This window comes from Tiliqua scincoides, chromosome 1 (assembly GCF_035046505.1).
Source record: "Tiliqua scincoides isolate rTilSci1 chromosome 1, rTilSci1.hap2, whole genome shotgun sequence".
NCBI lineage: Eukaryota > Metazoa > Chordata > Lepidosauria > Squamata > Scincidae > Tiliqua > Tiliqua scincoides.
Window position 1 is genome coordinate 110,354,837 of NC_089821.1, and position 23,405 is coordinate 110,378,241.

The 23,405-nt window shown below is 41.9% G+C and overlaps 1 protein-coding gene across 7 annotated transcripts in view; it reads right to left on the reverse strand.

Annotated features, from left to right (window-relative positions):
* Positions 1-23,405, reverse strand: part of CCDC141 (coiled-coil domain containing 141) — a 123,748-nt gene that overhangs the window by 91,358 nt on the left and 8,985 nt on the right. For all 7 annotated transcript variants that reach the window (XM_066612340.1, XM_066612344.1, XM_066612339.1 and 4 more), the window contains exon 4: positions 6,271-6,462. In XM_066612340.1, the coding sequence (XP_066468437.1) occupies positions 6,271-6,462 (192 nt within the window). The remainder of the gene's footprint in view (positions 1-6,270; positions 6,463-23,405) is intronic.

The following is a 23,405-nucleotide window of genomic DNA, read 5'->3' on the forward strand; positions in this document are numbered from 1 at the left end:
TGTGGAGATCTTGGAGTGCCTGCGGAAAGGGCTGGAGATCTGCATTTCTTTGTTTTGCAAATGTGGTTTCAATTCCTCAGTGTTCAATTCAGTGTTTTGAATTCCTATCTCCTGGAACTGAATACGGTTGATATAGCAACAAACATAAGTAATAGAATCAAGATAACAGAACAAGAAGAATAAAACATCGGGAACATCGGGAATAAAAAGACATTGCAAGGATAAGAACAGGACTTGAAAAGTGAAGTAAGGCAGACGATACGCTGAGGACATCTAGTGGCATTAAAAATATTGCAAGGCAAAGTTTTATTTGACTTAAAATTTCCCTGTGTTGGTTTTTATGGGTGAACAGTTGATTTTAAGATGATGTGATATGATGTATGGGTAACTGATAGTGATATATGTTATAACAGATATTTGAGTTTTACAGGAAAGAAGATATAAGAAGGAAGAAAAAGGATGACAGGAAAAGGAGTGAAAGTTAGGGATTCTCCTGCCCTGGAGTCAAGCTTGGGAAAACTAACACAAGAGGAACCGAAAGGGAAAGACTGGAAGCAGACAATACAAGACAATATAGAAAAATTTGTGGTGATGGGACAGCAGCAAATCAATTTCAGCAGGTTAAGCTAGTCTGGATGTTTTAACTACACAACTAAATGATCTTAGTGTGCAACTGAAAGCCGTTAAAGATCAAGCAGATGAGAATACACAAAAGATTAGAAAATTAGAAAAAAAGACAACAAAAGATCAATCTAGAATACTAGAGATAGAACAAAACCAATATGATGGAGAGGCAACTTTAATGGAAATTCAGATGGCGAGTGCAGCTCAAGTGGTGAGAATACAAAATGTACCAGAACAGAAAGGGGAAGATACATGACGTCTGATTGGTGATTTAATATCAGAGTGGATCGACATGCCAACAGAGGAGATACTCATGGATCTGGATTCAGCGAGAAGAGTGAGCACTTTTTATCTAAGAAAACATGAATTACCAAGAGAAATCCATGTGAAATTCATCAGAACTTTTTACAGAGATAAAATATTGAAGATCTCACAGGAAAAGGAATGGATGGTGGAGGGTAGCAAAGTGAAAATTCTGAGACATGTCCCATGGGGAGCGAGAAAGAAAAGAATATGAAAAGCTAGCAAAATTTTTAAGAGGAAAGCAAATACCATATAGATGGCTTCTCCCGGACAGTATGTTTTTTCAATTCCAGTCACAGAGATATAATATAAATTCAGCAATGAAAGCAGAAAATTTTTTGAGTATAGTGATGAAAGGTGAGATGAGAAATGAAGAAAATGAGGAAGAGGAACTGAGAAGAAAAGAACTAGAAAGTGTAGAAATGGAGCTGGAAGAAAGAAATCAGATGATTCAGAAACAATTGAGGAATCAGAGAAGGAAGAAACTAGAGGGGCAAGGGGGCACTCACCGATAGCAACAAGAAGACGACAAAAAGAGAAGGTGAATAGTAAAAAGAAACATGATGGTTAAGGGAGGATGGACTTTTTACTCTGTCAACATAAATGGTTTAAATTCACCTCAAAAACGAAAGAAAGTCTTCCTTTAATTGCAAAAGTTATTTGCTTAATATTACCTTAGATATTATAGATAAAGCAAATGATGTGTATTTAGTTATTATGATATTAACTGCTGTAAGGATTTTATATGCTAGATACTGGAAAGATATTAAAATTCCAACGAAAGATGAATTAATAGAGAAAATAATGAATGTGGCGGAAATGGATAGGCTTACAGAGATTTTGGATCAACAGCATAAACCCACACAGATACAGCAATTTTATGCTTGGTTGAAAATGAAGTTGTAGATGTATGAGATAGGACATTTAGATGAATATATTGTATGCATGATATATTATACAGGATATGATATGATAAATAAATGATATTAAGAGGCTAAACTAGAAGAGGAACAAGATTAGAAGATATGTATTGATTGATTGGATATATTGATATATGATTGCCTGCACCCTCCAACGGTGCGTTTTTGTGGGTTTTTTTGTGTTGTGTATTGAGTTTGTGTTTGTTATGTGTTTGTTTATATTTGTTGTTTTTATTTTGGAAAATAAAAAATAATAACAAAAAAAAGGAACAGGGGCTAGGATCCAACATATCTGCCAGGTCCCAAGCCCGCCTCACAATCCCCACCCACCTGCCCCTGGAACACCTCCCTCCCACCTCCTCACAGCCCTCCCGAGACCCTTGTGTTGGCTGAGCTTGGCCAACTCAAGCCTCCCCTTGCAGGCTGGTGCGGAGGCTGGATTCAGCCTCTGCAGGGCGGCACGTGTCCCTGTGCCGGCCCAGCCGACTTTGAAGGAGGCACAAATGTGCCTTACGGCATGTTTGCCATCCTCCTAGGCCAATGCAAGAAACTTGCGCCAGCCCAAGGGCGCATTAGGATTTCACCCTAAGTTGCTTTTTGTCATGCATTCCTCTTCTGTTGGGGTAAGATACACACACACAAACATGTCCAGCATCACAAATAACCTGGAGAGGGGTAGGAGGCAATGAGTCCTTGCACAAACTACTAGTGAGTATTTAAATGACTTATTGTCTTTTATAAAAATGCTATACAGGTTGAGTATCCCTTACCCATCCCTTACCCAGAAAGCTTGGGACTGGAAGTGTTCTGGATTTTTCTGAATTTTGGAATATCTGCATAAACATGAGACCCAAGTCTAAACATGAAATTCATTTATGTCTCATATAAACCTTATACACATAGCCTGATGGTAGTTTTATACAATATTATTAATAATTTTGTGCATGAAACACAGTTTGTGTACATTGAACCATGATTTCTTGTTCTATTTTGAATGCATGCCGGCTGGTGCCTGAGATTATGTTATGTCATGTCGAACCTAAAACAGTTCTGGATTTCAGAGCATTCTGGTTTTCAGAATCCCAGATAAGGGGTAATCAACCTGCAATTTCTCATTTCACGCTGCATCTTAAATAGGGCAAATATCCTGCTGCTTTGCCCTTTCTCTGCTAACCAAAACTGCTGAAGTAAAAATAATCGTAATAAAGCAAGAGTCTGAAGTTCAAGGTTCTGAAGTTCAAATGAAATTAAGAAAGATGATGAAAAATAAGCCTTCTGCTCTGCCTGCTTTTCCTCATGCTCTACTTTGTTTTTATGATCTTTATGATATAAAACAAATCCATTATCCTTCAACATTTGGGATTTGACTGCTGATTTTCATTAAACAACATCCTTGAGATGAGGTTTGCACTTTATCATAATAAAACAAAGATTACACATAATCACATTCTGTCATTTAAAGCAAAACATTTCAGAGAGAAATTTCCAGTATTTCCATTTTAAGTCAATATGACATTTCCCATTCATCCCTTGAGCAGATATTTCAGGAAATAATAAGGCCTGATCCTTAGTCCCTTCCTGCTACCTTCACAATACTCTGATGGGAAAAAAAAAGCTATATCTAACAAACCTCCTGCCAGCCTTTCTTTTTTCTCCTGCTCAGACATATCCCCTCACCTCGGAATTGTCATGGAAGATGCTATAAACATGACCCGAGTCTGTGTGGAATAGAAATACTGCCACTTTTCATGCAGAGTTCTCAAACAGTGTATCACGATCCAAAGCTGGGTCAGCAACAAAGACATAACCAAAGGTGAATGGGAAACTATTGGAGTCTATTGTTCTTGGCAAAATTGGAGCTACTGTTGGTAGGCCATTGACTGGAAAAGAAGAGGCTTCTTCAGAAGAGGCTCTACTGCCTATTTCTATCCTCCACCTTGGGCATTGATGCAGACATGCCAACAGAGTGCATGCTGCATCCAATGGTGGGGAGGGGGACTGGGCAGTCTACAGGAAGTAAGTTTTTAAAAAATGGACTTACCCACCCCCTCCAGTAGGTTGCCCAATCACTTATGGATCTCCTCAGATCTATGTCAGTCATTTTGCTGGCACAGGTCCAAGAAAAGGAAAGGGGTGAGGAAAGATAGGATAGGATCTGGAACACACCAGTGCCACTGAGATCCACTCCTTCTCTCTCCCTCCCTGCCCCTCCCCTCCCCCACGGAAACTCCCCTTGTCTTCCCCCTCCCCACCCATGACACACCTCCACCGCCAACTTACAGGCACCAACAAAGGTGTCTGGAGCCACTGTTGCATGCACCACTGCTTTATGGCAGCAGCCCAGAAACACAGGACAGCAGCCCAGCTTTCATAACTCTGTAAAGGGTCTTGCACTGTCAGAATGCTAGTTCCAACAGTGTAAGGCCCCAGTTGCAGCCTCTGTGTGTTAAATTAATTTCGAAGCCGCTGCACACTATGCAGTCTAGCTCACCTCTGCATGCAAGAACTGGTAGGCCAAAGTATAAATGGAAGATGAAATGATAACTTGGATCCAGTGTAAACTTTCAGCAGCAAACACAGGCCAGTAAACCTGGTCACTGTTTCTCCATAACAGAGCCAAAGCAAAGGGGTATAATTTGTAGAGGGAAAAGCAGCATGGCTTAATAATTGCTCTACTTGTCTCTTTCCCTACAGTAGCCCCATAGCCACTAGTCTCCCAGTCCAGGACCCCAGATGTATGTTTGCTGCTTTAAGTGGGGAAACGTGGCTGGGAGGGGCAGGCTGTACTGGTGCCCAAAATATCTTGGTCTCTGAGGCAGCATGCCAAATGCTACCTCCTCTTATCTGGTGATATGACAGCCTTTGCTCCTCCCACTCCCACTTTGCTCTAGCCCACCACTGTCCTGTCTTCTCCTCCATACTTCTTCTGCTCTGACCTTCTCTTCCTTTTCCAATCCAGAAAGTAGGAAGAGACACAACAGAGGCAAGTGGGCAGATAGACATGAGTACCAAGCTGCTGCCTGAGGCAAATGCTTCAGTCAGCCTCACTGATAGGCGTCCCTGGGGAGGGGTGCAGGGGAAGTGTGGAAGGTGGGAGAATACCACTCTGGGTGACATTCACTATGAATCATTCCCTCTCTAGTCTACTGAAAGCCAATGGAAACTCCTCCCCTCCAAAAATTGCTCTTAGGGATGTGTGAAAGGAATTGTAATCACAGCAGAGGAAAAGTCCTAACACTTCTATGGTTTCGCCCTGTTTCATAGCCTCCTACACGTTATATACCTCCTAAAAGCAGAAAAATGGGAAGCTGTTCTGCATACATCATAACTTGTAGTTTGGCCCTAACAGCATTTCCCTAGGGAAGCTCCACACAGTCTTCTGAAGCAGCCCTAAGAAGCACAATCCTATCTTGCGCTGGAACAGGCAATCCAGGAGGCTTGCGCTGTATCCAGCGTGAGATAGGGCGCCAAAGTGGCTCAGCCAGAGTTAAGGGGAAACTCTTCCCCTTCCCTGGGCAAGCCACTGCAGTCCCAGTGGGTTTCCTTGGGCCTACGCCACCTCAGGAGGTGACGCAAGTCCGAGGAGAATGGAGCGACTTGGAGCTGCTCCGTGTTGCTTGGGAAATGAGCAAGCCACTGCAGCTCCTATGGGTCTCCTCGGACTTGCACCACCTCCTGATGTGGCAAAAGTTTGAGGAGAGCGGAGCAGCCTGAAGTCGCTCCACGCTGCTTGGGAATGGGGGTTAGGATCTGGCATAAAAGCTGGGTCCCAGCCCCGCCTCCCCGGACCACCCTCTGCCCGCCCTCTCACCTCCTCCCTGCCCACCTCAGACCTTGCGTCGGCCAAGCTCGGCCAATGCAAGGTTCCTCAGAAGAGTTGGTGCAGAGGCTGGATGCAGCCTCCGTGGGCTGGTGTGTCTCTGCGCAATGACCCAGCCGACTCTTGAGGAGGCGCAAACGTGCCTTCTGGCACGTTTGCAATCCTTCTGGGCTGGAGCAAGGGCAAGCTAGGATTGTGCCTTTAATGACCTAATTATATTTTCTATTATAAATTATATTTTTATGTAACTAAGACACCACTTATACCTATTTCAAATATCTGCTGATCTGGAACTAGGGACACCTTTTTAAAACATAGAGAAAGTGTAGGGGAAGATTAAAAATAGCTTCCTTTACTCTGTTGCAGTTAAACAGCTGCTTTTTCATGGCTGCAGTACATATTTTTCAGATTTACTCGTTCTAAATTTTATCCTGATTTATAAAACAAAACTCAGGAAAATTTGAAGCAGAAATGCAACTGAGATTGTCTCATTTTTCTTTCCATCTAATGTAATGAAGGAATGCAATGAACTAGAAGTGGAATCTTTCTTGATGCTATTCACTTTTTATGAGAAATAAGGAGCATTGATTTCTGTACACAAACCTCCAGGGCTTTTTCAAAAAAATCTGAAGTAAGTTTCAAAAGCGCCCTGCGCTTCTCCAGAACAATGACAAGGGAATCCCAAGCATCTCCCAGTGTCTCTGCCATGGCATCATACACCTGTCCTTGATCTTTATTTTCTGCTGCAGTTTTGTCTGCTTCGCATAACAGATCCCAAACCTGGTCTTCCAAAGGCTGAAAAAAGAAAACAAATGTTAAACCTATCAAAGTGAGATTCTTTAAACAATGCAGACAATGCCTATTTCATTACAAATGCAATTTCATTGCAAATACTAATTACATCAGTAAAACTTGAAAAAGCCTAAATAATTTGACTTTATAACTGACTGATGGATTTTGTTTAACACAATGGTTTTCAAATCTTTTAGCACTGGAACCCACTTTTTAGAATGACAATCTGTTGGAATCCACCGGAAGTGATGTCATTCTGTTGCAAGGTCAAGAGCAAAGTTCAAAAGCAAATTCAGTAGGCAAGAGTGGTGATCGTCTGCAAGCTTTATTTCGTTGCTAGCAACGGGCTTCTCAGGGACTCCTGTCCAAAATGAAGAGAGCAATGAGAGCCATGTGGGAACTCTCGGAGCCCTCGGAGAAAAGCAATTTTCCAGTGTGAGCCTCTCCCTTATATCTGATTCTGGCTTCTTTGTCTGAGGAGTCTTACATTTCATTGGCTGATGTGTGATGTCAGAGATGGAGGCTTTCTCAGGATTGGCCATAGATAACTTTATGTCTTTTGCTCTTATCTTTTGGCACTCCTTACTTCTTTGACCCTGACATGTTTCAAACAGCCATCTGCTTATCTATTCAACATTCTTTCTGTCTGGTCTCATTAATCACTATGGGCTTTCTAGCATCCTCTGTTAAACCTTTTGTCTTTCCTCTATTCCATGTATAATTCTCCATATGTGACTTGTTATTGTGATGCATAGTGGTATAAACATATTTAATACAAGACAGACTAACTTGTTATTGTAAATAAGGATTTTAAGAGACCTTTCTCTTTATTTCAATTAAATCTAGCCCCTCCTGTCAGCTTTTAGCTCTGACAGAGGACCTCAGGAATGTTTTGCTAATTAGGGGCTTTCTCATATTATCTTGTTCCTGTCTGTTTCTGCTGGTGTCTGTATCTTGGAAGACTCTATCTCTGTCTGTCAAACAAGATAAACTGTCTTCTCATTAAAACTGCTTCTAACCTGTGTATAAACCTTAGTTTTATTGCCTCTTGGTGCCAAGAGATAAGTTTTACTCTGCTTCCTGGCTACTCCCTGTATGTTGTAAATCTGTCTCTGAGTTGTAAATCTGTCTGTCTTTGAGTTGTACCTCCCTAGTTCCCATTAACAGTATCTTTACCTAAGATAAGAGTCTTATCTGAGGAGTAACTTCATACCACATTCCAGTGTCTCCTGTCAGACTCTTCTAACTAACTTTGCTACATCTGCCTCTCCAAGGTTACAGGGATACAGCTCCCATATTCCATATCTGTGAGCTGTCTGCTTCTGCCAAGGTTGCATCTGAATTACAATTTCCAAACTTGTGGCTTTAAGTAAAACTTAACTATTCCCCTTTCTGTGTATTTTCATGCTTTAAGCAATAATTATTAAGTAAACAAGCATTGTGATCTCTTTGACATGAAACTCTGGTTAGTACCCTTTAAATACTTCTCTTAGTGCTCAACATATGCATATCCAGACTGTAATTTTGATTTAAAAGGAACTAATAGAATAAGAGGTTTAAAAAAAAATCCAAAAACCCCTTTCCTATGTGTTTTCATCTGTTCAGTTTAGTGTTCATTTATCATACTACCAATTAGCCTGACAGATGAAATTCCAGCTTCTTACTCCCTTTTTTCATGAAGCGGTTCATCTTATCTGATGTCCTGGACAGTTTGTCAAAAGACATTCCTTGATTTACAGCCTGTCTCCGTTTGCACTTTCTGGCCTGCTTGAGACTGAGAGAGGGCAAAATGGACTTCTGTAAACAATTAAACATTTTCCCTATTAAGCTGCTAAGCATATGAACCAATAATTTGTTTTAAACTAATTTAACTATAAATACCCATAAACATTGCATAAACATTTGGTTCATTAAGCTTGTCTGTTAGCATAAGTGGCTTTTATGGCCTTGCCTCAATTCACCTGGAAGTAGTGTCATGGCCGGAAGTGTTCAAACCTAAGCCGCATTCAGCCAAAAGTCCCAATAACCAGCGCATTCATACTGTTATTTTGCATAGCTCAAAATTCAAACATTCTAGCTCAGCAATCAAAGCAGAATGCAGACTTAGATCCTTCTCCAACCTCACAGCTCTCCCCCCTTTCCAGCAACCCATGCATGCAGCCTCCACAGGCCTCAGAATGGCCTTGAGAAGTCCTAGAAAGGCACTTCTGGTTTTCTGAAGTTTTAGGACTTTTCATGAGAAGTCCTAAGGGGAGTAGCAGTAAAATATAAAATACAAAAACACAGAAACAGTTAAAATTATTTAAATGCAAATTAAGAAAGTACCGTATTTTTTGCTCCATAAGACGCACTTTTTCCCCCCCAAAAAGTGGGGGGAAAGTGTGTGCGCCTTATGGAGCGAATACTGCAAAAAAGAGTGCACGTTGGGGACCTTAATGAAGGGGGGATCTTCATGCCAGTTTATGATCCCATTCACCCTAATAAAGGGAGGGATCTTCATGCCAGTTTATGATCCCATTCACCCTAATAAAGGGGGGGATCTTCATGCCAGTTTATGATCCCATTCACCCTAAGAAGGGGGGATCTTCATGCCAGTTTATGCTCACATTCAAAAAATGTCATTCAAAAAATGTGGCATTAGCAATGCCTTAGATGGAAGTGAAGACAGTATCTTATATGAAGACAGCGAAGAAAGTGATGTCAGTGATTGTAAGCAAATGAGCTTCATACATGCTGACTCTAGCGATGATGAGTTCTTGGGGTTTCCAGAAAACTAGAGTACTCAAACCTTTAAGTCTCTCCATTTGTTAATGACAGTGATAATGGTTCTTAATGCCACTGTTGACTGCTGTTCACTTTACATGGTTCAAATGTTATTCTGTTATAGTTTATTAAATATTTTATTACACTATTTGGTTCAGAATATTTTTTTTCCTGTTTTCCTCCTCTAAAAATAGGTGCGTCTTATGGTCAGGTGTGTCTTATGGAGCGAAAAATACGGTAATTATCACAACAGCCAAACACACAAAACCCAGATCCTGGTCACTTTCATCCTAGTAAAAGCCTTATGGCATGTTTGCAACATTCAGTGCCCGTGCAGAGAGGGCTGCACTGGCTCACTGACACCTTTGGATTGTGCTGTTGGACTGATAGTTGTGGCTACCTTTTCCTGGATTCCATCCTAGCATACAAACCAGAATAAGTATGCTAATTTTTTTAAAAAGAGGATATTGTCGATTTCATTCTTGTGCCCTTGACTTTTGCAGAAGGCTCCAGGGTTCAGAAAATAGACTTTGTTATTACCTCTTCCTTCTCTGTGGCACCCGTCATAACCCATGTTCCCCTACAATGTACATTATATAGGAAATGAGTACATCAGTGAACCCTTTCATTGCAAATGAGATAGAGCCCCTGTACCTTTATCAATTATATAGTAGAAAGCATTTCAGCTTTTTCTCCCCTGGTGCACCTAACAAAATTCCATCTTTACATATCTTCAATGGAAAGGGGCCATAAGTCACACTTTGCAAAACACAGATTTAATCTCCAACAATTCCAGTTAAAAGATTATGAGGGCTTGGGAAAGACTGCTGCCTGAGGCATCCCAGAGTTCTTGCCATTCAGAGCAGATGGATCAACACTCTGATTTGCTCACATGTACACAACTATTTAAGATACAGGAGCCTCCTTTGCAACTGTTTACTGTAGATCCTACAGCAGCTGGAATCATAAAACGCAGCAAAACAAGTTGTAATTTATTCATTCTTCAGAACAGAATTAATCTATAAGTTTGCATCAGAATGAGTTCTTTGCCTCTCTGTTCTTTTATTACCTTCACCATAAAAAGTAACAAGTGGGACATTTTCTATCATTTCAGACTCTTCAGAGTGCCTTCTCGAGACTTGATTTATGTTTGGCTATTTTCATCTTGAGTCTTTATCATGACAATGGATGAATGAAATGCCAGTTTCTGCTGTTGCATCAGGCGCTATCAGTAAGAATGCATAATGAAAAGAGAAACCTGTAACAGGCAAATTAAAGTCTAGGATAACTCATTCTCTTGATGCAGACTGTAATAAGAACTGAAGATAGGAAGATGTGAAACTCTCCTGATAGAGGTTGAGCTGAGAATAGGAAATAATAGAACACTAATTCATCATTGCGCTAAACACAGAATCATAATCTCCAGGTTCTCCCCAGCCACCACCCACGTATCCTCTGTGCTGGTGATAGGTTGCATCTGAATGGGCTGTTAATCTGTCCTCTCTGAAAGAAATGCTTTGAGAAACACTACGGAGAAAGAATGGGACTATTATTCCTTAATTAAAAAAAGAGATTAATAGTTGACAGTGAAAGAAAAAAGGGAAGGAAAGGTCACTAATTATTAATTTGTATTTGAAATATAAGCTATGCACGAGCAAGCACAACAACTAAAGAAAGTTTTGTGAAGCTTCTGCAAAGATCTCCTCCAAGCGCAATGTTTTATTTCCCTGAAATGCAGCAAGATGCATGTTCTTAGCATTAGGGTTATCCAATACTGGAAAATAGCAACTTCCTGTATTCTAGAAGCATCTATTTCAAGGGGGTTCCAGTGGTTCCTTGGATTTCATGTAAGGGCCCACCAACCTCCAGCAGCCCAAGAAACGAAACAATTTAGCACTGGCCTGAACAGCTTTCGACCACTAAACTCAGCCTACTAAGGGATCAGTTCTAGTTTTGCTGCAAGCCTTAAGACTACCACAGCAGGGAGAAACCTGTCAAGAACATGCAAGGACCTGGCAAGAACCCAGCAAAGCCTAATACAGGGCTGGTAAGTTGCATTTGGGGGGGGGGCACAAGGTGTCCGAATGGGCCTTGCGTATCAGCTGATTTAAAAAAATTTCTCTGACGTTACACTTCCTTAATTAACAGATGTGGGGGGTGTTGAGAGAAGAACTGACTAATGTTTCGAAGAAAAATGCAACGCACACATCATTATTGTTATTGCCATCAACAGAGAAAATTATAGGCGCATGAAAACTTGCATTGTTTCTCATTATAAGGGTACACAATTGAATAAAATTAAATCCAACATCATCAAACTAATGTTAGTGGCCGGGTCTGCAAGACATTTCTGAAAATTTAAAAACAGAATTCAAATTGCAAAACAGTCATCAGAAAACTAGTGCGCAGAGTTATATTTTCCTAATGACTGTGTGTTCCTTGTCTTTCATTTATCTGAGACTGCATTCCAGAAGGGAAAAAAAAGTTTTTTCTTTTTAATGTTGTGACTGAACAAACTTCCCTGGAGGCATCCAGGTACTGTATATACATTTAGGGTTTATTTTACGCACTGCTTGTATTTTTATTCTGTCTTCCTGAGCCATAGGTTCCCAAGGTGCTTTACAACAACTATAAAGCTTTGTTAAAAATAATACCTTCGATAAAAATCTATGGTTGCAGCCAGTGTTCCCTAATTTTAATATTTAATTTGAAAGCTGCACATTTTTAAATTATTTTTACTACCAACATTTCTAGAGAATTTTTCAGCAAAGTTCACAAAGTGGTTTACATAGCAAAAATAAGTAAACGATCCCGTCTCAAAAGAGCTCACAATCTAAAAAGCCAAAGAAGAAACACCAGAAACTACCTTTAGAAGACACACTGCACTGAGGCGAAGATGGATGGTTGTTGTCCCTCTACTAAATATCAGGATCTGCTACGTTAAAAGGTGCCCCTTTGCCTAGATTGTAGGGGACATTTCCGCTTTAAGAATACACTTCAGTGAACATTTGTGGTGAACTGTACCGAGCACTTTTGTTCATTGGTTGCTCCTTCTTCTCAGTACCATTTTTCTCCTCCTTCTCTGTCCTCATCATGGTGTTTTGCCTCATTTTGCCCACACTGACGTTGAATCTGATTGGTTGTGGTAACTCATATGATTTGGCATAGAAACAGAGATGACACCACACCAGACGCAGTATCTGCATTACCTCCCTATCGGATGTGTAGCATCCTGACATTAACAAATCATTTGAGCTGCCACCGATAACAGGAGTAAATCACAGTGTGGACAGATTACACAGGCCTACAAAATTAAGGGTCAGAAAAGTTTTTCCCAAACTTTATGGTGGTTTGATATGAATTTGGGGTGCCGATTCCAAAAATGGCATCTGTTTTGCTCTATCACATCTAGTTTTGGAGATATAGTATAGCCTCATTAGTGAATGGTTCAAGCAGCTTCCTCATGAGCAAGCCATGGTGTAGGCTTCCTCATGAGGAAGCTGCTTGAACCATTCGCTAAAGAGGCTATGCTGTGTCTCCAAAACTAGACGTGATAGGGCAAAACGGATGCCATTTTTGGAATTGGCACCCCAAATATACCCAGGAATTGGGGCAATGTTTAAGGAAGCAAAATGTGTGTTGGCCTGTGTTAGCTGAGAACTATGAGGACAAAGCTGGAGAACGCAAATGGGTTCTGACAAGGTTGTCCTCTAAAAGAGATGCTTCGTTGATACAATAGGCACAAAGAGCATGCTCACAGAATGAATGGGCAGTTAATGTTAAATGCCCAACCATGCTCTTTATAGTTGTATGAAACACTGAAGATTGCGAATGCAAGCCTGCCTTGCTGAATCAGACTAATGTCCATCTAGCCTAGCATTCTGTTTCCAGTTGTGAGTCAGCTTGTCTAGCAGGCTCTGCATGCTTACAAGCAGGGCTTGAGCGCAATAGCATTCCCCTATTATTTATTCCAAGCACCTGGTTTTCATACTGGCTCTAAATGTGGAAGCTCCTTGTATTAGCCACTGCTATGACATGTCCTCCTGCCATCTAAGCAAGTGTGGTAGCAAATAATTCCACGTTGTTACGCAGTGATTCAAAATGACTAGACTAAAACTAACAGAGAGTAATGGAGACCTTTTGGAGAGGTTTGCCAAGTTGACAGAAGAGGATTTCTCTTTTGACAACCTGACAACCTCTTCTCTTCTGGGCTTAAGATGGATATACATACAGCTCAGCGGCCCAAGCAGGTGGTTGGGGTTTGAGATTCAACATTCTGGGAATGAGTGTCCCTTGGAAACCTCCATCCTAAGTGGGCAGGGGCAATCTGATCTAACAGGAAAGTTCCCTCACACTCTAGCCAAAGTAGCCCATGATTAGTTCTACAACATTTCTACAACAATTAAACCTTCAGCTTAAGCATACTAAATAGAAATTTGAACTATTAATTGTACATTGACTGTGTTTTTTTTTTTTATACAATGCTTGTAAAATCACTGGTTAAGCTCACAATGTGTTATCTCTTTTTGATGCTGCTAATTATGCTAGTAAATTTGTTTCTAAGCTTCTGGCATGTGGAATCTCAATGAGCAATTTATTTTTTAATTGGAAGCTATTTGCCAATAGGTAAATGGGCACGTTTGGCCATTATGCGCTTCTCTTGTTAGGCGGAACAGCCCATGAATTCAATAAATATATTTCAAGTCAGCCAATTTGTTTCCAGTGCCAGCTGTTCCTCTTACCATTCATTACATTTTGCACACAGAGCAAAGTCAGAAGCTGACATTTATGCACTTTCGAAACAGACTGAGGTATTGATTCGCAATAACGTATCTTGGAACCGCAGCTAGCCTTTTCGCAAGAGGATTTTAAAGGCCTTCTCCGTGAAAGCATAACATTAAGAGTTTGAAGCATTTGTTACCATGAATATATGCTCAAGGGCAGATCCGAGACATATTTCAGACTAGTACAAATGGAAAGGGTGCTGTGAATACTTTCACGGGCTGCTGCTTGCAGTTCTGTGTCTATAAGATTTACATTTTAGAACAATGCACACAAATAGCTATACAGTATTTGTGAAGTCAGAGACTTTAGTAGCTGTGTGGCATTGGGGTGTGATGAAGAGCAACCAAAATACTTTTCATTGTACCATTCACTGATAAAATTATTGGCCGCCATCCTCCTTCAGTGCACACAAGGTGTTCCTTTCAGTAGGAGAATGTTCTTCATGTGCATTGGGTAGCTCCTGAACATATGCAGGGTATTTCTCCTCATACCAAAGGCTACAAAGCCCTTGCACGTCTGGGGCTTCATGCAAGCTTTTAATCTATCTGCCTGTGCATCACATTTATCCTTCCATCAAGGAGTTCAAGCCTCTGTATATCAGGTTTTCCTCAAAACGTTCCTGTGAAGTAGGTTAAACCAGTGCTTCTCTAACTTCTGAAAGTTCAGGACCAAACTAGACAATTTTTTATTTTATTTTTTCACATTTTTATTATCACTCTTCCTCCAAGGAGCTCAGGGGGTTATACATACAGTACTTCCTTCCCTTCATTTGTCCTCACAACAACCCTCTGAGGCAGGTGAGACTGTGACTGGCCCAAGGTCATCCAAGAAGCTTCATGGCTGAGCAGGTATTTCAACCTGAGTCTTCCAGGTGTAAATCCAACACCTGAACCACTATACCAGGGGTGTCAAACATAAGGCCCGGGGGGCTGATGCGGCCCGTGGAAGCTTTTTATCCGGCCCTCAGAGGCTGATCAGTGCTTAGATGTTGCTGCTGTAAGCGCAGCCCACATGAAAACTGGCTCTCCCATATCTTGAATAATGACATTACTTTCTGCCTAATGACATCACTTCCAACCCTCAGCAGGCATCACGAATGCTTCTTCAGCCCTTGGTATGAAACTAGTTTGACACTCCTGCACTATACCATCCCAGCTACACAAATGGTGTGACTGGGACCATACATGTCTCTTTTTAAAAGTGTAAATAGCAACTGTATCAGACCTGATCCAATCAGAACAGTGAGGAAGGAGGGAGGCTTTAACACAAAGCACATGAGAAGAGCCCTCCTGAATCAGACCCAAGTCCCATCTGGTCCAGCAGCCCGTTCCCCACAATGGTTAACCAGATGCCTCTGAAAAGCCCACTGGTAGGAGATGAAGGCAATAGCCCTCTGCTACAGTCCTTATTCAGATCTGCCCCTTTGTGGCTGCATTTAACTCCAAGATGAAAGCTTCTGTTGGCACCAGCCGTGCAATCTGCATTTGGCTCTTAGCCACACTTTTTGGCATGATTGCAAGGAGATAATATCTTTCCTAGCATAAAATTATGTAAGCCGTTTAACAGCCCTAATGGTGTCTTTTATACAGATTTTACCCTATGGAAACTGTAACAAGGCTTGCAGTTTCCTTAATATCTTTTCCCAGCATAAAATTATTCCAGTCAGCTCAGTCACATAGCAAAAGCACTTCAGATTTTATAGCTATCAGTAATTCTAAGTTTAGCAGGAATGCGGCCTTGTATATGGCTAAAGACCAACAGTAGAAGAGTTACTTTTCTACAGTGGCTATAATATTTCTAAATCTTAGTCATAATAAACGGAGCTGTTAGAAATCCATTTGCCTACTGGGAGTCAACTTGCTCACCAAGATCTTAACTGGCTAGGATCCAAACCTTCAAGTCAGCCAGCAGCAATCTTCTTCAGGCCTGAACTAGTTTTACAAATCCTCATTAAAGGAAGAATCACACATGGCAGAAGAAATGTTTGGCCACAGTTCAAGGAATCCCATCTCTTTAGGGAGTCATCTGCATTCTAAACATCCGTTCATCCCATGAAATTCACTGAAATGCAGGGTCAATTCATATGACTGTCTCATGCAGTGGTTGCCACAGTTTTTACAAAGTCTGTGTTGACATTTAGCCATGCTGTTGTCAGAGAAGGAAAGCAGAAACTCTTGGCAGGAGCTCTCAGGACAGAGTTCCCTGGTGGTTGGAAAGTCTGACAACTACATGCACAGAATACATGGTTTTTATAGGGTTTAGGGGCAAGATCATGCAGTCTCTTATCATATACAGAGTCATCATATAGAAAAGTTGCCCACGCCAAAATCTAATTAGTGTCTCCAACTTTCAAGAAACACACAAAGAGGTAATAGCAAAGATGACACAAATTGGTTATGAATGAGGACAGGAAGGTAATAAAAGTTACTGGTAAAAACAGAATATTGAGGAGGAATATTGAGGATACATGACATATAAATAGACAAATAAACAGCTGACATTAATAAAAGTCAACACAGCCTGATTCAAAATCACATCTGCCATAGTGTGAGGCGTTCAGATAGTGTGAGGCGTTCAGATAAATGGGTCCTTAATCTGAGCTGAGACAACAGACAAGAGCCCATGTGTTGCTGTAGTTTTGTACTAGGGTTAAAACACCCAGGTTCAACTCCCCCGCTCAGTGTTTTTTATTTCCATGTTTTTCCTTCAGACTGTCCCTTCCCCCTCATAACACCCCTCCCTGTTAAGCTTTCCATACACCGAGCACTGGAAAACATTGCTACAGTTTAGCACACATGTGCCAGTCGACCACTGATAGTGTCAGAACTGCAGTTGCTTAAAATATCTTTACAGTACACAAGGGCGTCAGGGGTCACATTGTATAGTGATAACATAAGCTCTATCACAAGGTCACTTGTGAGATCATTTTCAAAGTTCAGTCACCAAAGCCATGAGCCGTTTTGTAATAGCTTTCACCACAAGAATTTAACAAGTTGTTTGATCGCTGAACAAACTGGCAATTTGGTGTAATAATACATTCTGAGCAAAGTCTACAGTCCTGCACAGAACTTAGAATCCTTAGGTCCATTTATTAATGAATCTTAATTTAAACCAAAATTACATTCAGCACAAGCAAAAACCTTGTCCAGGATTTAGAAATTCCCATTTCTTGTTGCAATCAAATCTGCATTCTAGCCCTCTCTCTATTCTCTAAACTGTGATGAATTACATTAAGGGCCAAATTAGACAGTGATCCTATCATTTGGACTTGTCTATTTATATTTTTAATGTAAAATAGTAGCCATTAGTGCCTGAATTGGATCAAGATCATGACAGTGACTAAGGGTTAAAATTCTCTTCCCCCACACTGCAGTCTTAAACCAAATTGGGGCCCCTGTGGATGTATCACACACAACAAAAACTGGATTAGAGTCATGATATGTTCATGTCCAGAGAATCCTGCTGGCTTGAGAAGCAGGGGCTAAGCCAGGCTTGCATAATTTGTGACCCAGCAAGCCAAATGTAATTCACCAGTCATATGTTGTGATTCACTATCCAGGGCTGGTGGGCTATATTCTTCAGCTTGGAGGCTTACAAGCTGTGTAGGCCTGGCCTAAGTTGCAGCCTAGCAGAACAAGATCCCCACTATTGAATCCCCTGAAGCCTCAGAAGGGTAAAAATGAATATTGCAAAAGAGCGCCATCATTCAGAATACCAGGCAGTGCTATGAAAAATCTCTTGTGATCAAACAGTATGCAACTTTTAAAGAGCCAGTAAAGCCATCACATCATCAACAACTGAATGAGAAGTGAAAAAGTCACCTACCACGCTCTAATCTTCTCATGTCAGCCAAAGCCACAAGCAAACACACCTAGGCCCAATCCTAAACTGGAGCAGCACTGGTGGCCACCGCACTGCCCTGACAACTGCCTTTGCAAAAGTGCCATAAGGCACTTCTGTGCTGGCGGTGAGAATGCAGCACTGGCTGGCAGTGAGGTTTTTTAGGGTTAGAGGAGGGCAAGCTGGAGGGCAGCTTGGACCTGGGAAGGGGTGGGGATGGTGGCAGCCTCTGTGACTGAATCCTGTGCCTCCTCCCAAGCCGGAAAGCAGCTAAATAGCTGGTGCAGATTCAAGGAGACCCATTGCCGGCTGTGGAGTTCGACATGGCATACGGGAATGTTAGTTCCCTTACCCTAAGGAGACTCTGGCAGCTGTCCTGGCTCCACAGGATGCAGCAGTGGCCCCAGGGCTTAGGACTGGACTGCCCGGCTAGCACAATAAATATATCTGATACTGCAAAATTTACACCAGCTCAGCAACATTCCTTAAAAAAGACTGTAAGTGGTATTTTCTTTATGAGTGCTTGGCAGGTCAACTGAATGCACTGTAATTAGCAAAAACGCCACCACAATATAATATAATAAATGAATAAAATCTACAACCAGCCCCAGGCTTACACTGGTTCTGCTGCATTAAATTATATTCAATGACATTTCAACAAGCAACATCACAAACTATCCCCCTTCTAGCAAATTACAACTGAGTTTCAATAGTAGGAAACTGCTGAAGGGGCATGTCCTTAGTAAACGATATGGTTTTATTTGCTTATTTATTTCGCTGTTTCTATCCTACTATTCACCTTCAAAAAAACCAAAACGCCAAAGGCAGCTATGAAACACAGTAGTTCAATAAGGCTTCAATGGGGCTTACTTCCGAGGAGACATGGCTAAGGTTGCACTGTAAAGCAATTAAAACAGCAGAAGTAGAGAGAAAGCAAGCAGCAAATTAATTTACTTGTATTTTTAACCCAACCCACCCAAGAGGGGCAAAAAAAAAATCAAACCATAATCAATAGAAGACAGGCCAAACAGCTGCCCTCAACAAACAAATACAAACCAAAAAATGAGAGCTAAATTTGGGACTGGGAGTTCCATAACTATCCTAGAGATTTCTGTTACTGAACCCAAACCAAGCATATCTTTGCAGACTGGACTCTGTTTTACCGAAACTATGCCCTTCCCTCTCTTGCTGCTCCTGATATTATTTTTTTAATTGTTAGCATTTCACTCATGATATTGGATCACCATTTTCCATAAAAGACCAGGGTAAGTGTGTGCGGGAGAGGGGCTGAGGCAGCGACACAATCCCCAGGATTGCGCTGCTGCCAAGGATGGAAGGGTTATCTTTTACATATCAGGAGCCAGTGCCATTGTCCTGGGGGGTCTGGGGAGCCCTCTAAATGTTAAAAATAGAAAAAAATGGGCATTTCAAGTTTCATCACAAAACCAGAAATGCCCATTTTTAAATATTCCGAGATGCAGGGAGCCTTGTGGAGAGCTCACCGAACCCCTCCTTAGACCTCCCAGGCACTGGCTCCTGGTAAGTAAAAAAAAACTCTCATTCCCGGGAAGCAGCTCAATCCTGGGGATCACATTGCTGCCTTCCTCCACCCCTTAAAAGGGCTCTCCTTTTAAACCCCAGTTTGGAAAGCCCTGATATAAGGGATCTTTAAAGAAAAATCAGAACTTCATGTCACCGAGATGCCACACATTTTGTGGTCTTAAAAGTTAGACCTATTAGTTAGTTTATTTGGGGTACCAGTTCCAAAAAATGGCATCAGTTTTGTCCTATCATGTCTAGTTTTGGAGATATGGTATAGTCTTGTTAGTGAATAGTTCAAACAGCTTCCTCATCAGAAAGCTATAAAATTAGAAAACTAGATGTGTATCTCCAAATTAGATGTGATTGGGCAAGAATTTTTGGAATCAGTACCCCAAATTCATATCAAACAACCATAATTTTTTTAAAAAAAAGTTTTTCTGAACCTCAATTTTGCAGGCCTGTGTTCTTTATGGATCTGATACTTACCATCAGAATCTGATTCTGCAGACCAAATCAGTTATTTTATTATCACCATAACTAAAATGTAGCCTACAAGGAGAAATTTAAGAAATCCTGATAACAATGTGTGATGATGTGAGCTGTCAATCAAGTGCAAAGATCTTTACAGAATCGTGGGAGGGGTGCAGAGTTTCCAGTTGTGGCTTGGGAAAAGATCAGTTAGCAAGAGAGGGATAAAGGATTTTGTTGCTGCTTGTAGATGTGCCCTGTGTTGCCTACCCATGCCTGTTGTTCCTTAAACGTATTTATAATACATTTGTTTGGATAGAGACACAATAATTCTTTTGTGAAGCTTATGGAGAGATACTCTCCCCCATGATTCTACCATGCTATGTTTCTTGGGGATATAGTGTATATACTTCCTCCCCTGCCCCACTGAAATATCCAAACCTGGAGGAAAAACCTCTCAAACCTAAAAAAAAAAAAAAAAGTCAGAACCTTAAATCTAAAGTCAACAAGAATTTAGTTGCTGAGAGTGCAAGCTATGCATGTCTACTCAGAAGTCCCACTGTGTTAAATGGAACTTATAGTCCAATCCTATCCTCTGCCAGTCCATAGCATACAGCACCAGTGATGGAACCTGCACTTCACGCTATGGTTGGGGGTGTGTGGGGCACCAGATGGGCCAGGAGAGGTGAATAAAAATATTTTTACCTCCTTGTAAGCTACCTGGCCTCCAATGGCTGCCTTTGGAGCTATACCACTATGTAGCTGACATAAATCCGAGAAACTCTAGGGGGCACGTTTGTCTGAGTAAAAGGAGATAGGATCATGGCATGCACTGCTGCCATCAAGATCCATCGTCTCCCAAGGTGTACTGCTCCCACTTCAGTCCACTCCCACACCCCAATTCTCCTCCGATCCTTCCCAAACTGTCCCACTGCCACCTTACCTGCTCTTGTACAGACTGAATGAACCACTGATGTGTGCCAAGGGGCTTGCATCCATTTTTGTTGGCAGTCCTGCAGCACATGACAGTGGTGTGCTTTTTTACAACTTCAGCCCAGGACTTACGGCAGTGGACCATGAGATCCCCTACTATAGGCCTCGACAGGATTAAGTCTGGTAAGTCCCAGGACAGTGTCCATGCAAGGGGCAGCCAGATGCAAGGGGAAACTCTTCCCCTTACCCTGGGTAAGCCACCACAGCCCCAATGGATCTCCTTAGACTTGCACCACCTCTGGAGCTGACACAAGTCAGGAGAATGGAGCAGCTTGCAGCTGCTCTGCGCTGCTCAGGGAATGGGGTTGGGATCTGGAATAACAGCTGGATCCCAGCCCCGCCTCCCCCTCCCCACCTGCCGACCCCTGGGAGCACCATCTGCCCGCCCTCCCTCCCCCTGCCCCAGAACGCCTCCTTCCTGCCTCCTCCCCGCCCTCCCCAGACCCTTGCATTAGCCAAGCTTGGCTGATGCAACCCTCCCTTCCCAAGTCGGTGCAGAGGCTGGATTCAGCCTCTGCAGGCCGGTGCACGTCCCTGTGCTGGCCTAGCCGACACTTGAGGAGGTGCAAACATGCTTTATGGCACGTTTGCGATCCTCCTGGGCTAGTGCAAGGGACTTGCACCCTTAATCAGTTAATTTTACGTATGCCTCTCTCTTCCTCTGAAAAACTCAAAGTGCTTTATATATGGTTCCCAGGCAGTCTTCTATCCAGGCAGCTTAGCTTCAGCAGTGAAACTATGCAGTGAACCCCCTGCTAAGGGGGTGGTGGACACAGCTGCAGGGAGCATTTGGAGCACTGTGGAAGAAAAAAAATTGCCACTCCTCTGTTACTTTTATGTTCCAACTTGCCCCTTGCCAAAGCTGCTTTAGAAATAGCAGCCTGCGGGTGGGGGGATCACCACATGCATTTGTGTACAGTTTAAAAGTTAACCCTTATGTCATATGTATTTAGACATTTCTGTTTCAATGGGAAGCAAATAATCCTACATATTATGTTGAAAAAGTGTCAGTTGAAAAGTTGTTCAAAGACGGTGAATTTATTATGTAATCGTTTGGTGTTCTCATGTTATCCACACTTCTTCGAAACAACTCAGCCTTAACAATTCTTAATTCTCTTATCGCCACAGGGTTGCTTTTCAGCAGAAGGGCATAATCTGAATGTTTCCTGAACTGGTGTGCAGGGTACTACTATGATTACTTAAACCAGGGTGGGCAAACTTTCAACTTCAGGGATCCTGGACCTTTAACAATTATGTAGGAGAGAGAAGCTTTGAAATGACAAGTTGCACCTGCTGAAATTCCCTCTTCTATACCATTGCTAAAGGTCTAGGATCCCAAAAGTTGAAAGTTTGCCCACCCCTGATTTAAATAAACAAAAAGCCCAAATATTTCTTTTTTCCCCCATAGTGCTCACCTGTGCGTGACTCCTTCCCGAAAAGCTTCATAAAAGCAGATTTATCTGGACTCAGAGAAAACTGTGATTTTACATACTGGAATCATCATCATCATCATCATAACGATATTAGTACCCTGGGAGCAAGGGAGACCTTTCTGTATGAAGTCAGGGTGCTTGAAGCAGTGGAACTTAAGTAGGTCTCTGCTTGCTTTCCTGAATCTAATCCTGAGCCTGAAGCCTTTCATGCTGATACATCTGTTTTAAATACAGAGTAAGCCCATCTAGTGTCTACGATACAGGGCTGATATCTGTCAGAAACACCATGCGCATTGCATCATTCACACTATCCATTTGCACACATGCTCAGCAGGCCATGCTGTTCTTTCATATCTTACCTGCACCAAGGTCTTCTGCTGCTTACTCAGCTTGTATGCATTTTAATGGACATTTGTGTCCACTTTGATACCAGAGATGCAGACGTGATCTGGTTCTTTGGGCAAAGCTAAGCAGCTCCTACATGCAAGGCCAACTAGGGACTGTATGTAAGCTTCTTTGAGGCAAATGTTCTGCATTGGTTATTTTAGCTATCAAATATTTATCTCAGGGACTATTTTCTGTATTGCCTTCTGAAGGGAACTTAGCAAAATGCACAATGGTTAACTAAGTACAATTCCAATATCGCAATTCAGGAACAATGATAGTGTGAAGCCACATAAGAATCTTCAGCAGGACTGGCCCAAGACCTTCCAGTCCTTGAGGCAGTGTGACAAAATACTGCCCCCTCCCTTATCCTGTGGTGCAATAGCTGTTGCCACTCCTCTTCCTTCTTCTGCCCCCCTCCCCGAATTCCAAAAGGAAGCAAGGAATGGAGTAGAAGAGGAAGTCCTCTTCCTCTCCATTTCCTGTTCTGCTCCATAGAATTCCAGTAGCAGGAGAAGCAGTAAAGCAGGAATGTGAATCAAGGCTGGTATGCCCGAGGACACCACCATAGTCATGGATGGAACAAAATTGATCATCAGGATGTTGGCAATAGCTTTTGAGGGCAGATGGGAAGGCTTTTTTGGGTGCACAGAAAATACACACTGGAGCTCTGCCTGCTGCATAGAGCCTCTTACTACTGCATGTTGGGTTGAGTTGCTAGTCTCGCTGCCAGGCAGT